We start from the raw sequence: 14,725 nt of genomic DNA on the forward strand, positions 1-14,725 counted from the left end.
TTTTAACTCACTTGTTTTTAAACTTGATTCAGAGCCGCTTTACAATGCTTTACAATGCTGTGCTAGTTCCTGCTGTGCAACAAAGTGCGTTTTCCTGTTTTAGACATGACGCCTCCTCTGACTGGTCTGTCTGTTTAAGAAACTTTCTGAAAATATATGTTTTCTCTGTATGAACTTCAGAATTAATTCGCCTTGTTTAAGAAACCTTCCTGTTGTTTGCATTAAATTTACAGATTAATTTAGGGAAAATTATTTATGCATTACAAATCAGTGTGGTTTGGGGACCAGTTTGTTCCAGGACCTATATATTAATTATTCACATAGAAAAAAATCAAAATTAGACCCAAACCTCAAGCAAAAGTTGATATTAGATGGATGAAAGACCTGATTAGAAAAAGCAAATGCTTTTGTATTTTTCAGGAGAATTTTAAGGTTTTCTTCATTTAACTCTTGCACATGTATTTTTTAATTTATATTAAAATAATTTATCTTTTTGTTTCTATGATAAATGGGCATATCTTTTTATTTTTACTTTTGAAATGTCTTGATTTCTATGAATTAATTTTGTAACTGATGACTTTAATGAATTCAAAGCTTTTTTTTTTGATAGGTAAGAAGTGGATTTTATTTAGAGAGAAACACACTCCACAGACAGAGTATGGGCCATCATAGAAGGCGAGTGTGGCTCAAATATTGTTTTGTAGTAGTTTTTCAGTTGATGCTCTTAGGTTTAGGTATGTAATCTTAGCAGTAGCAAACAGATTATTTCAACCCTTTTTACAATTTTATTTCAGGGTTCTAATTTCTGCCTCACTTAATGACACTGGCTAGTTTCTCAAAACAGTTTTAAATACCAGTGCTGACAGTGGGCATTTCTTTTTTCCTAATTTTAGTTAGAATGATTTCCACATAAAGCATGATGCTGGACTTGGGACCAAAGTAAATAAGGGCTATTGTGTTAAATAATATATATATATATATTCCCATTTTATAAAGAATTTTTAAAAACTTGATAATAGAAATTGAAATTAAGTGCTTCTTCAACATCTATGGAGATTTTTGTGAGGTTTTTTCTTCTCAGATCTATTAAATTTTGAATCATAGTAATGAAATTCCTAGTATTATTCTGTTGTTGTGCTACTGGACCCGGTCTGTCAGTATCTAGTCAGGGCTTCGCACGGATGTGCATGCAGGCTGGTTGGTAGCTCCCCCTGTTGTGCAGTCTCTACTGTGTTATGGTGTGGGTATTGAGTCTACTTTGTATGATTTGGAAGATTTGTTCTTTTCATATGCTCTGGAATTATTTAATTGATCTATCTACCATTTTTTTTAAGATTTAGTAACATCACAGTATAACAGTAGTGCTTTCTAATATTGAAGCTCTTTTAATACCTTATCCATTTTTCAATTTATTAGGTCCATTAGGATTTCTAGCTTTCCTGGAATCAATTTTGACAAATTTTATGTTTTGCTAGCTATTTTTCCATTTTATTCAACTTTTCAAATATATTATATAGAGCTAAGAAGATTCTTTAATTTTTTCTGAATCCTTGTGACATTTTTAATAGATTTCCTCCACTGTTTATTGATTAGGTTAACTAGTAGGTTACCTATTTTATTGTTTTTCCCTAGACAACCAGACTGAATTACTATTACTTTACTATAGTATAGTAATACTATACTTTGAATACTGTTACTATTGAATACAGATGTAATTACTGTGTGGATTATATTTTTGTTTTTATAATTTATTATTTTCTGCTTTTGCTTTTATTAATTCTTTTCTTCTACTTTACCTGAGTTTATTTTATAATTCTTAACCTAACTTCTTGAGTTGGATATGTTTATTCTGTATTCTTCTCATTTATTGATATAATAAGACTGTGAATTTATTTCTGAGTATTGCCTGAACTATATAGCAGAGGTCCTAATGAGTAGTGTGTCCATATTCTAGATCTTTTCATTTGTACTTGAATTTCCTTTTTCACTGAAACGTGGTTGACTTACAATATTGTATTAGTTTCAGGTGTACTGCAAAGTGATTTGATACTTGCATACATTATGAAATGATCACTGTAAATCTAGTCACCATCTGTCCCCATACCGGAGAAGGCAATAGCAACCCACTCCAGTACTCTTGCCTGGAAAATCCCATGGACGGAGGAGCCTGGTAGGCTGTAGTCCATGGGGTCACGAAGAGTTGGACACAACTGAATGATTTCACAATCACTTTTCACTTTCATGCACTGGAGAAGGAAATGGCAACCCACTCCAGTGTTCTTGCCTGGAGAATCCCAGGGATGGTGGAGCCTGGTGGGCTGCCATCTATGGGTTCACACAGTCAGACACGACTGAAGCAACTTAGCAGCAGCAGCAGCAGCAGTCCCCATACAAAATTGGTACAATATTATTGACCATATTTCTTATGTTGTATATTACATCCCTGTGGCTTATTTATTTTCTAACAGGAGGTTTGTAATTCAGTCCCCTTCACCTAGTTCATGCTCCCTACCACCCCCTCCCATCAGGCAACCACCCATTTGTTCTCTGCATCTATGAGTCTGTTTTTGTTTTGTTTGCTTTGTTTTTTAGATTATACATATAGGTGAGATCATATGGTATTTGTCCTTCTTGGTCTGGTTTATTTCACTTAGCATAATACCCTCTGCTACTGCTGCCACTAAGTCACTTTAGTCGTGTCCGACTCTGTGCGACCCCATAGACAGCAGCCCACCAGGCTCCGCCATGCCTGGGATTCTCCCTAGGTCTGTCCATATTGTCACAAATGGCAAGATTTCATTATTTTTTATGGCTCCGTAATATTCCATTGTATATGTATACCACATCTTCTTTATCCATTCATCTATCAATGGACACTTAGGTTGCTTCCATATCTTGACTATTGTAAATAATGCTGCTATGAACATGTATCTTTTCAAATTAATGTTTTTGGTTTCTTTGGGTGAATACCCAGAAGTCGAATTACTGGACCATGTGGTAGTTCTATCTGAGGAATCTTCATGCTATTTTCCATAGTGGCTGCACCTGATTTGTAATCCAACGAAGAGTACACAAAGTTTCTCTTTTCTCCACACCCTTGGCAACACTTGTCTCTTTGATGACAGCCTTTCTAACAGGTGTGAGGTGATATCTCAAGGTGGTTTTGATTTGCATTTCCCTGATAATTAGTGGTGTTGAACATCTTTTCATGGGTCTGTTTGCCATCTATAGGTCTTCTTTGGAAAAATGTCTGTCGGGTCCTCTGCCCATTTTTAAACAGAATTGTTTGTTTTTGGATGTTGAGTTGTATGACTTCTTTGTATATCTTAGGTACTAACCCCTGATCAGATATATCTTTTGTAAATATCTATTCCCCTTCAGTAAGCTGCCTTTTCATTTTGTTGGTCATTTCTTTCACTATATAGAAGCTTTTTAGTTTAATGTAGTCTTGTTCATTTTTGCTTGTTTCCTTTGCCTGAGAAGACAAATCCAAAAAAAAAAAAATGTTGCTAAGACCAATGTTAGAGAGCATACTTCCCATGTTCTTTTCTAGGACTTTGATGGTTTCAGGTCTTACATTTAAGTCTTTAATCCACTTTGAGTTTATTTTGATACGTTGTGGCAGAAATTAGCCCAGTTTGATTCCTTTGCACTTCCAGTTTTCCCATTGCAGTTTATTGAAAAGGCTGTCTTTCCCCCATTGTGTATTCTTGCCTTTTTTTGGTCACAGATTATTTGACCATATAAGCATGGGTTTATTTCTGGGCTCTCTACTGTACCATTGGTTAAAAATTCTGACCAGAGAAAAGGCTTGTTTCTTGGTAAGCATCTGGAAGGAGGAGACAATGTATTATGTTCCTCTTGAGGGGTCACATCATGCTGTTAGGGTTGTGCAATTCTCACCAGTACTTCATAAGTGTAAATGTTCATGAGTTTGACAAGATCTGAGATATTTTCCTCTTCATGAATGTAAGCAAACTTAATAGAGGTAAAGATTTTTTAAGAAAATTATATCAAACAAACCAAACCAAGCAGTCCAACCTTCAAGTTTATTTAAAAGTAGTTTCAAAGAATGTCAAAAGTGTTAGTTGCTAAGTCCTGCCTGACTCTTTGCAACCCCATGGACCATAGCCCGCCAGACTCCTCTGTCCATGGGATTTCCCAGGCAAGAATACTGGAATGGGTTGCCATTCCCTTCTCCAGGGAATCTTCCTGACCCAGGGATCAAACTTAGGTCTCTCGCATTGCAGGCAGATTCTTTACCATCTGAGCCACCCAAAGCCTAAAGAATGTCATTGGGGATCCAACTGATAATGTAAACATCAAACTTACTATAATATTCTTCCCTCTTGCCATGTCTCCCTCTGTCTCTCCTACATCCCTGTATGCATGCTAAGTCACTTCACTCGTGCACAACTCTGCAACCCCATGGACTGTAGCCCACCAGGCTCCTTTGTCCATAGGGTTTTCCAGGCAAGAATATTGGAGTGGGTTGCCATGCCCTTCTCCAGAGGATCTTCCCAACCCAGGGATCGAATATGCATCTCTTGTGTCTCTTGCATCGTCAGGCGGGCTCTTTACCTCTAGTACCACCCAAGAAGCCTGTATCCTTAGAGCAAAGAAAATGGTTCTCCTTGCTCTTCTCTCAAGACTTCTCCAAGTCTATTCTCTTTCCATTTGTGTCATAAACTGGTCTTTTTTTCCCCATTCCTCAGCTTCCCAGATGTATTTCTCCCTGCCTCCCTCACCCCCACTTGCCATATTGTTTCTTTTCCTGTAAAGAAAAATCCTATCCATCTGTCTCAGAGTTCTTCTTATTCATCAGCTCTTTTATCTATTACTTAATCAATATACAAAAATAACTAAATGGTGGGGTACAAGGTTGTCAAATGCAGTATTAGAAAAATCATGAGTGAATTTTTAAAATGCTCACACTTTGCAGATTCTTATCCCAATTTTATTTTATAGGTATGATATCTAAATCTGTAAGGATTTAAGAGATAAGATTGTGTGTACTTATAAAAACAATATCATCCTTCTATAGTAAGTCAGTATAGCTTGAGTTTTTATTATGGAGATATTTGTCTTTCTTTCAAATAAGAAATAAACATGTACAATGAATGAATTGTTTTGCAGTCTAAAGAAGGTGCATTTATTGTCAGAGATTCAAGACATTTGGGATCCTACACCATTTCTGTGTTTATAAGAGATAAGAGGTAAGCAATTGTGATTTTGATCACTTTAGAAATAACAATCACTAGGATATTCATTGTTAAGGAGACACCATCACAAAGAGAATGGAAGTGAGAGCCTAACATAGAAAATTGCTGGCCTGGATATTGGGACAACTAATTGGTTCCCAACTAATTTTATCCCCTAAGAAGCTCTGTGTGTGATATTAAATATAAGTTACTTACACTCTCTCATCTCCTTTTCTCAAGTATCAAGTGAGGAGGTTCGATTAGCTGTAGCACACTGCTGATGTTTTCCTCATACCCCTTGGTTAACCCCAGGGTTTACCTGCACAGAGCTCTCTGGTATGCAGAAGGCTTCCTGTTTTTCCTTCGTTCTTTGCCTGTGGGTTCTCGTGGTCCCCCGGGGGTGAACCGGAAGTGACTAAGAGCATTGTAGGAGTGACCCTCCATCCATGTGAAATAAGAGATAAATTCCTCAGCTCCTTTGCACTTTAGTGGGACAACTCCGAGGTGTGTTCCACAGTCTCTCATGGCTTCCTAAAGGGATTAACAAACCTGCTTATCAAGACACCCTATGCTGGTTTTCCTCCTTTCTTTGTCTCACATCTCTCACAGTGCATTTGTTTATTCATTGGACTGATACCTGATTCAGTAGATACTTGTAAGTGTCCATTACAAGCTGTACATTTTTGAGCACTAGACTTGTCACCTAGACATCTTTGGCTGAAGTTATATCTAAATCTAAGGCCCTAATGCGTAGCCGCGGAGTTCTCCCAGCGTTGGTGAGGCGCCTGTTTATTGTAACCCTATCTACTTCTCAGTCCGTAGTGAGGACTCAGGGTTTTGAAGTCGAGTCCCGTTGCTTAATGATTGGCTTGGTTCCAGAGTGATCTTTTGCTTGTTTACGAACTCACATTTTATTGGTTGTAGAAATATGGAGGCTACTGTCAAGCATTATCAAATTAAAAGGAATGACTCAGGACGGTGGTACGTGGCTGAAAGGCACCTGTTTCAATCAATCCCTGAGTTGATCTGGTATCACCAGCACAATGCAGCCGGTAAGTTGGAAAATTCAGGCTGGGAGAGTTGGGGAGCCAGGCCCCAGGCAGGTTATGTGTCTTTGGTCAGACATTTAACAGGAACAAATATCCCTGAAGAAATGTTTAAGAGCTTAAAATACAACCTGTCTTCTGAATAGTTCTCCTCCTCAGTGATGTTTTTTTGTTTTTCTAGTCAGAGGGGCCAGAGGTAGGTTGATTTTTTACATTTCTGCCAGGTTAGAAAAAAGATACATGACAAAGATTCAAAAGGCCATTTAGTCACTATACATTTGTTCTTGAAATTTACATGGTGCTAAATGTAATAAAATTTCAATGTCTTAAAGAATCATGCTTTTTTTTCTTTGCACCTATAAATTTGCTCTCTAGACAGTTGGAATAGAAAATTACCCTTAAATGTCTCATTCTCTGTTATTTCCTGTTTGGAGAGCAGGCACATCCTTTCACAGTTATAATCTGACCTAAATATACCATACCAGAGGCATATTTAACCCCCTACTCTTGCTGTTATTTGCAATAATGGCTACTTTTGCAAATCTATCATCTGTGGAAAGATGTAAGATTCTAGAAAGTTCCATCACAATTACAATCACAGCTCTGACCTTCAGCCCTCATTCAGTCTATTCTGGACTACTCTGAGTCCAAGGGGAATCTCTTTACCTCAACATTATAGAATTTGGAATCCAATGTAAAGTTCATATTGTTTTGATTTCTTGATGCGCAGTACTTTTTAAGATTTTTCTTTTTTTTTTTTTTAAAGATTTTTCTCATGAAAAGTTGTATTGACAAAAAGAATCCCTTTGGGAAAGCAGTCACTTTTCTATTACACTGGTTTTATGTATCAGGAATAAATCCATGGAAATTTTATACACTTATGGGCTGAGTCCACCTGGATATTCCTGGTGGTCACTGGGCATTTGGTTAGAGAGGAAGTGGAAACGTGTTTGAGTGAGGCCAGTGAAGACGTATTTGTGGCCAGAGATAGAAACCTTTAGAATCAGATCAGGTCTGAGTTTTTTTCTTCACACTCCTCTTTCCTCTTCCTTCAAAGACGAAATTTAAGAAACTCAGTGTTTGTGGTGGTGAGGTTAAAAAAAGTACTGTGGCAGATCAGGATGTGCGAACCTAAAAGATGTTAGTGATAAACGGTTTAGTAAAGAGAAAAAAGTGCAAAACAGTATATTTATAGCCTCACTTTTGTAGAATAATACACATTCACACAGACATGTGTGCCTAGGAAAATTCTGTTAAAGTTTAGATTATAATTTTTGAACTAATAATAAGATAACAGACTATAAACTGTTAATGTTTACCTCTGGGGAAGGAGACTGAGGGTAAGGAAAACTTTTATTTTCTGCTATATAGATTGCCCTAGGTTTTATTTTTTTTTATTACAATATACATATATATAAATTATTCTTACAGTGTATGAAATACCATACAGATAACTTTTAAATTAAAGCTAGATCAAACAATAAGAAGATGAAAAACAGGAGTTGAAAACTTATAACTATGGCTGCTGTTAGAGAGAAAAGGAAGTAGAAAAGAGATAAGACAAAGAGGAAGAAAAATGATATAAGGAAAGGCACGGGATCCAGAATCAACTAGTATTTATTGAAGACTTACTTTGGGCCAGACCCTATTTATGTCTATTTATTTATTTAATCCTCAGAGAAATCCAAAGAGGTTGATACTGTTGACATCTCCATCTCACAGATGAGGAATCTCAGGCATGATTTGTGCTCAAGGTCACACCATTAATAGGTATTTGAGCCAAGATTTGAAACCACAGAAATCTATGAAACCTTGGAGCCATTAAACCCACTGGCTCCAGTCTGTGTTTAATGACCACTGTCTTTTCCAGAAAGAAGCAAATTAGATGATTGGAGAGACCATTTTAGAAGAGGCTTGGAACCCATGACTGACCCATCTACTTTTTGACTTCTGGTCACTTTAGCTCGTAACAATCCATCTCCTTACCAGAAGTAAGGATAGTGCAAAGAGAGTGACAGACTTTTTTTGTTTATATCAGAGAGATACACTGTCACTAAACTGTTGGTAGTAATTCACAGAATAAAAATATTTGGCAAACAAAAACTTTGAGTTCAGAGGGAAGTGTTAGGGTGTTAAAGCAATTCCTCTTGTGTTTTTATTTGGATCATGTGTCATAGAGTCCCAATTTGATGAGGGCTCTAATCCCAACTAGGTCTTCAGAGTCACTAGTAAGCATCCTTTCCTGCTTTCTGTTCAAACTTCTACCATTCTCCTCAAAAACCCTCTTTCCAGTATTATCCACTGCCCATCAGCAAATTGCCTCTCTACTTCACTAAGAAAATTGAAGTCTAAGAGGTATAAACTATGTGTAAAATAAGCTGCTAGGATATATTGTACAACATACAGACTTATAGCTAATATTTTATCATAGCTATAAGTGGAGTGTAACCTTTAAAAATTGTGAAACACCTTATTGTACAGCTGTAACTTATATAATATTGTGCATCAACTATATTGTTTTAAAAAAATAAAAAAAAAGTCAGTCACCAAACATGAGCTATCTCAATTTCATCCTTTTGCTTGCCATGCTCTTACCCTCATGTCACTCCCCTCAGCATACAGCATGTTTTCCTATAGTGAAATCTTGGAAATAATTTTAAGGTCTATTTATAGTCATTGATGTATATCGATTATTTGTTGAGTGTAAGAAGTTTATAGCAAAACATTGGCATTTCCATGAAACATATCAGATGTGTATATACGTTCAAATACACAGATAGAGATTTTTGCAAAGATGGTCCCAAAAATGATAACAAAGTATCTCTGGATACTAAGATTTTGTAAGGGACCTTTTCGTTTTTGTATTTTCTTGGATTCTTTAACTTGTGTTCAATGAGCATATACTATATTGTGAGAAGTCTTTTTCAAATAGGAAAAATAAGCAAACAGAGTAGCTGTAGAATACTTTCTTTGGCTGATCTGTTTAGGGAATGGTTCCATCTTCTGGTATATTTGGCTTTTCCTCTTGTACCAGGAGCTAGGATTGAAATGCTGGTTTCTCTTTCTCCCCAGGGCTCTTGTCCCGTCTCCGTTACCCAGTTGGTCTGATGGGCAGTTGTTTGCCAGCCACAGCTGGTTTCAGTTATGGTAAAGTATGCATGTGTGCTCAATAAAAATCGAATCCAGTAAAGAGTTTACCCCAAGTTCCCTCTGTGTTCTTTAAATTGTCAGCTCTTTTGAGATGTCTGTCTTAATATATGTTTTATCCTCAAAGATTAAATCTCCTTTCTGAGATTTAAATGCATTTAAATGCATTTCATAAGGGCATTTAAACTTTGGGGGAAATGTTTCACTTTTGCTTCAAGTTTCATTATACATTATTTGGAACCTGTTTGATAAATTCCAATTCTTTTTCTTGAATGATTGGGTTCTTGCTCTCTAGTTATGTGGGTGACTGGAAAATGACTTCCTCCCAATGGGACCTACTAAAATGAGCTGCTAAATCTGTCCTTTTCACCTTTTCAAATAGAACTTGGGTGAAGTTTGATTTGAACTATTTTCTAGTGAATGTGGTAGTTGCAAATCTATGAGAATAAATAAGAGCCAAAGAATATTTCTTTCTAATTTGGCAATACTTTATTTCCTGAAATTTATCTCACTATGGGGACTAAGAATATGCTAAAAAACAAACAAACAAACAAACAAAAAAAAACACCACACAATTATTGTGTAGCAGGCACCCAGGACTCAGTCTCTGAATTGGGATGGAAAGGTGATTCCAGAGTTTTATGGGTGCTTAGATTATTCCTCTACCCCATAAATACTACATGTTTAAAAATTCTATCATCAGCAATTTATCTAAGTTAAATATGGTCCTCATTCATTAAAAAAATAAACTTTTCAAAATTTAAATATCCTTAACAGTATATAAGTTTATAAATCTAGAGTCTGATTAATTTTGTCTCATTTTGATTGCTTTATATAAACAAAATTCAACACAGTGCATCCATGTCTGACTTCTTTCTCCCACCGGCCCGTGAGGGAATTCACTCGTGGTGTCGGAACCAGCCAGCTCGTGGTCGGTGCATCCATGTGGCTCTACACTGCTGCGCTCTGTGACTCGACTGCAATGGGCTTGCCCATTTTTCTTCATACAGCCATTTGGGTTGTAACCAATTATTGGCTTTTCTAAATAATATTATGAACATTCTTGTTTGTCTTTTGATAAGTTTAATCACATTTATGCCCAGACAATGTTGGATGTATACTTAGATTTGCTCAGTCATAGAGTATGCACACACTCAGATTTAGTCAGTTTTCCAAAGAACTTAGCCCAAATTACATTTCAGTCAATGACATATGTGAGTTTCCACTGTTCCACGTCTTTGTCCCTGCCAGTGTTTTGCATCCTTGTGGTGTGTGTGTGTGTGTTCTGGCTTGGTGTTTCTTCACATTTCAGCTAATCTAGTGCATGTGTGCGTATATCATTTTGGCTTAAATATGCAATTTCCCTGATCAACTTTTCACAGGTTCAGTTGCCATTTTGGGTATTCTCTTTTGTGAGAGAAAACTCTATTCAAGTTTTTATTTAACACTTAAAAATAGGATTATATGCCTTTTCCTAGTTGATTTATTATTATTTTGAAAAGGACTTCTTAGGTTGGTTATATATTTTAAGAAATATCTTCCCCCAGTCTGTGGCTTACTTTTTCATTTTCTTAATGGGCTGTATTTGATAAATAAGATTTTATGAAGTATAATTTATCAGTATATATCTCCTATGGTTATATTCTATTGAATAAATCTATGCCAATCCCAAGATCATGAATATATTCTCCTATGTTACTTTAAAAACACACCTACTATTTGAAAAAGGGAGTACCTTGCAAAGCCTGATACAAAGGTCCATCAGTCCTTATAATTCTTTTTTTTGGGGGGGGGGGGGCGGGGAGAGGGTAGGGGAGAACGTGCTTCACATCTTGTGAGATCTTAGTTCCCTGACCAGAAATTCAACCTGGGCACTGGAGAGTGAAAGCATGAAGTCCTAACCACTGGACAGCCAGGGAATTCCCTTCAATTCTTTTAAATGCATTATCTTAAAGTTCCAGCAGATGGTGGCATTGCTATATAAAAGGGGATACTAAAAAGCTAAGATTTGATTCTCAGAGTTTTCCAAAGCATTATTTTAAAAATAGTCCTCCCCCTCCACCCCCACTGATTTGCTTCTATAGGATGAGATATATTCAGTAATGTAAATATCATTTCAAACATACACTTAGATATAGGTTAGAATCTTAATATTAAAAATATTTATTTGATGAATTGTTTAGACTTTTTGCAAAAGAGAAAGAACAAAAAAGCCCTTTAGGGGTGGGAGTGGCAGAGGAACAGTAAAAGAAACTGGGGTGGGGGTGGGGGTGTGGGGAGCCGAGGTTTTCTCTACCTCACAAGTTTACTTATCAGAACAAAAACAGTCTAGGGATGTACAAATTTAGGTCCCACATCTGGTTTGGGCAGTTTTAGTTTAGAAGACACAGAACAGTGTTTCCTTCTGGGTCTCTTGGGAAAGAAAAAGCCTGTTTTGATACCCATAATTTCTCTCCAAGTAAGTGAGATTTGTATCTTTGTTTATTTTTACTTATTTTACAAAAATGTGTTTATATGGCATGACTCAACATACAAAATTCCTTTAGAAATTATTGCATTTAAACTTGAATTCTGGAAGTATACTTTTAAGCCACAGTGATAGTATTTAAAATGGTAACAGGCCCTTTCTACTCATTTATAAATGTTTTCAACCTCTGAAAAATAAAAGAAAATAGATCGAGATAATTCCTAGATCTTTTCTAGCTCTAAAATTTAACATTTTTCCTTACTTGTAACATGGATATTTTACTTTTCCAGAAAAGTGGGAGATAGATCCATCTGAGTTGGCTTTTGTGAAGCAGATTGGAAGCGGTCAGTTTGGGGTGGTCTATTTAGGCCAATGGCGAGCACATGTCCAGGTAGCTATCAAGGCCATCAACGAAGGCTTCATGTCTGAAGAGGATTTCATTGAAGAGGCTAAAGTGATGATGTAAGTATACATAAAACCCAGATAAGTATGGCACAACATCCAGGTGTCATGGAAAGAACATGGATTTTGGAGTCAGTCACAAGTGGATTTGTGTCACAACTCTGCCCAAGCTAGTTGTGGGACCTGGGTGAATTATTTGGCTTCTCTGTGGCTTGAGTTATTTCATTTTTCCAAGCTTCAATTTCCTCACCTGTAAAATCTCACCTAGAATCTCTATCAAAAAGAAGGAATTAAAATTTAAATCCTTCTTCTGAGATGTTTAAATATATACTTCTAATTTGAGCAATTTAAACTTTTGCGGGAAAATATTTCACTTTTATTTCAAATCTCATTATACATTTTTAGGAGCCCTTTTGATAAAGCAGGTGGAAGATGATGGTGAAAGGGATGATAGCAGAGATAAAGAAGAGAATAGTTTCAGGATACATTGTTGAGATAAAATTATCAGAACTTGCTGATAAATTAGATGCGGCAAATCACTTAAGGAGACTGGGGGACCAAAAAGTGAAAACCAAGGTCTTGGGTGCACTATTAGGCAGAGAATGGCACAATTTACTGAAATGGGAGAGACTGGCTGAGGAATAGTTTTGGAGGAAAAATGAGTAATTCTACTTTGGACATGTTGAATTTGAGAGACCTAGTGGGTAGCCAAGTATGACCAAGGGTCAAGTGCATAATGAGTCTAGAGTTCAGGAGAGAGGTCAGCCTGGTCACCACAGATAGCGTTAAAAACTCTGAAACTTGATCTGATCACATGGGAAAAAAGAACAATTAGAAGAGAAGGAGACTACAGAGTCTGAAAATATTTAAGTAACAAATTTACATAAATATGACATATTTGTTCTACAGTGAATCATAGGCATTTTTCTAAGATGAGAAAGGAATTTTTATTAATGGGTCCTAAAGTTACAGCAAACAACAGTGTTCTTTTTCTGTTTGCATCTTTCTGTGCCCTTGAAAAATATTTGTCCTATTTGTTAGACTGAACCATACAAGTGAGGGTTTATTTATTTGTTCTTGCTTTATTTCTGATAAAGGTTATTTCTTTTTTTCTGATAAACTTTTGCTAGTGGCCTTATTGAGCAAATACAGTGTAATGTTCTAATTCTTAAATGCTTACATGTGAATATCAATTTGGTGGCTTTCTCGTGGAAAATTAGTTTTCCATTTAAAGAATTGCCTCCCTGCCATTATTCTGCACACATGTTTGCTGCATCCCCTAAGTGAAAATACACTTCGTGAATTAGAAAGGTAAATCCGACAGAATCTACACATGTAATATGTACATGCGTGTGCTCAGTTGCTCAGTTGTGTCTGACTCTCGTGATCCCATAGACTGTAGTCTGCCAGGCTCCTCTGTCCATGGAATTTCCCAGGCAAGAATAACTGCAGTGTGTTGCCATTTCCTACTCCAGGGAATCTTCCCAGAGTTGAAACCTGTCTCTTGTGTCTCCTGGCAGGCAGATTCTTCACCACTAGTGCCACCATATAACACATATATCTACAAATGAAAATTATGTATAGGTTCTTGAATATCTTTGTCCCCTACTAACTGGAGTGTTTCTGTTTGCTCATTATATGGGAATGTATCAATCACTCATACATGTTGTTTAATAAAATTAATCTCCCTGATTCATTGATCTTATATTATCTTTATGAATGAAAAGAAGTAACATTTCAAGGTACTTTTGACTAACAAAATATAGTTTATTATATACCTCCTAAAGTTACAAACACTAATTTGAATATTCTATTCCATGTTCAAGTTGACTAGTTGGCATAAAAGGGCTTTAGGGACTGAATATTATAGTACAAAAGAAACAATAAACTTTTGACAAATAGATGACTAAGAAGTTTTTTTCTTTTTTTTAACTTTTTGTTTTCTATTAGACCATAGCCGATTAATAGTGTGATAGTTTCGGGTGAACAGCAAAGGGACTTGGTCATGCATTACACGCATCCGTTCTCCCATAGGCGCCCGGGACTTAGTCACGCATCCGTTCTCCCTTGGGCGCCCGGGACTTGGTCACGCATCCGTTCTCCCTTGGGCGCCCGGGACTTGGTCACGCATCCGTTCTCCCTTGGGCGCCCGGGACTTGGTCACGCATCCGTTCTCCCTTGGGCGCCCGGGACTTGGTCACGCATCCGTTCTCCCTTAGGCGCCCCTCAGCCCGGGTTGCCACGTCGCGCTGAGAGTCATCTCTGCTGTGAATAGGCCCTTGCTGGCTATCATTTCAGACACAGCGGTGTGTACGTGTGGATCCAGGCTCCCTAACTATCCCTTCTCCCAGTCTTTCCCAGCTGGTAACCTTAAGTTCATTCTCTAAGTCTGCGAATCTGTTTCTGTTGTTCATTTGTATCATTTCATTTATTTAAACAGAAGTTTTTAGATTTATTTTACT

The 14,725-nt window shown here is 36.9% G+C and overlaps 1 protein-coding gene across 3 annotated transcripts in view; it reads left to right on the forward strand.

The window, feature by feature from the left end:
• TXK (TXK tyrosine kinase) overlaps nucleotides 1-14,725 on the forward strand; it is a 41,174-nt gene that overhangs the window by 16,064 nt on the left and 10,385 nt on the right. For all 3 annotated transcript variants that reach the window (XR_011482465.1, XM_020912588.2, XM_070451929.1), the window contains 4 exons: nucleotides 5,137-5,216; nucleotides 6,126-6,253; nucleotides 9,320-9,394; nucleotides 12,152-12,323. Coding sequence is in view for 2 of the 3 variants with exons in the window: in XM_020912588.2 (XP_020768247.2) it covers nucleotides 5,137-5,216; nucleotides 6,126-6,253; nucleotides 9,320-9,394; nucleotides 12,152-12,323 (455 nt within the window). In the remaining variant the exon portion in view is untranslated. The remainder of the gene's footprint in view (nucleotides 1-5,136; nucleotides 5,217-6,125; nucleotides 6,254-9,319; nucleotides 9,395-12,151; nucleotides 12,324-14,725) is intronic.

Source organism: Odocoileus virginianus, chromosome 21 (assembly GCF_023699985.2).
Source record: "Odocoileus virginianus isolate 20LAN1187 ecotype Illinois chromosome 21, Ovbor_1.2, whole genome shotgun sequence".
Lineage (NCBI taxonomy): Eukaryota > Metazoa > Chordata > Mammalia > Artiodactyla > Cervidae > Odocoileus > Odocoileus virginianus.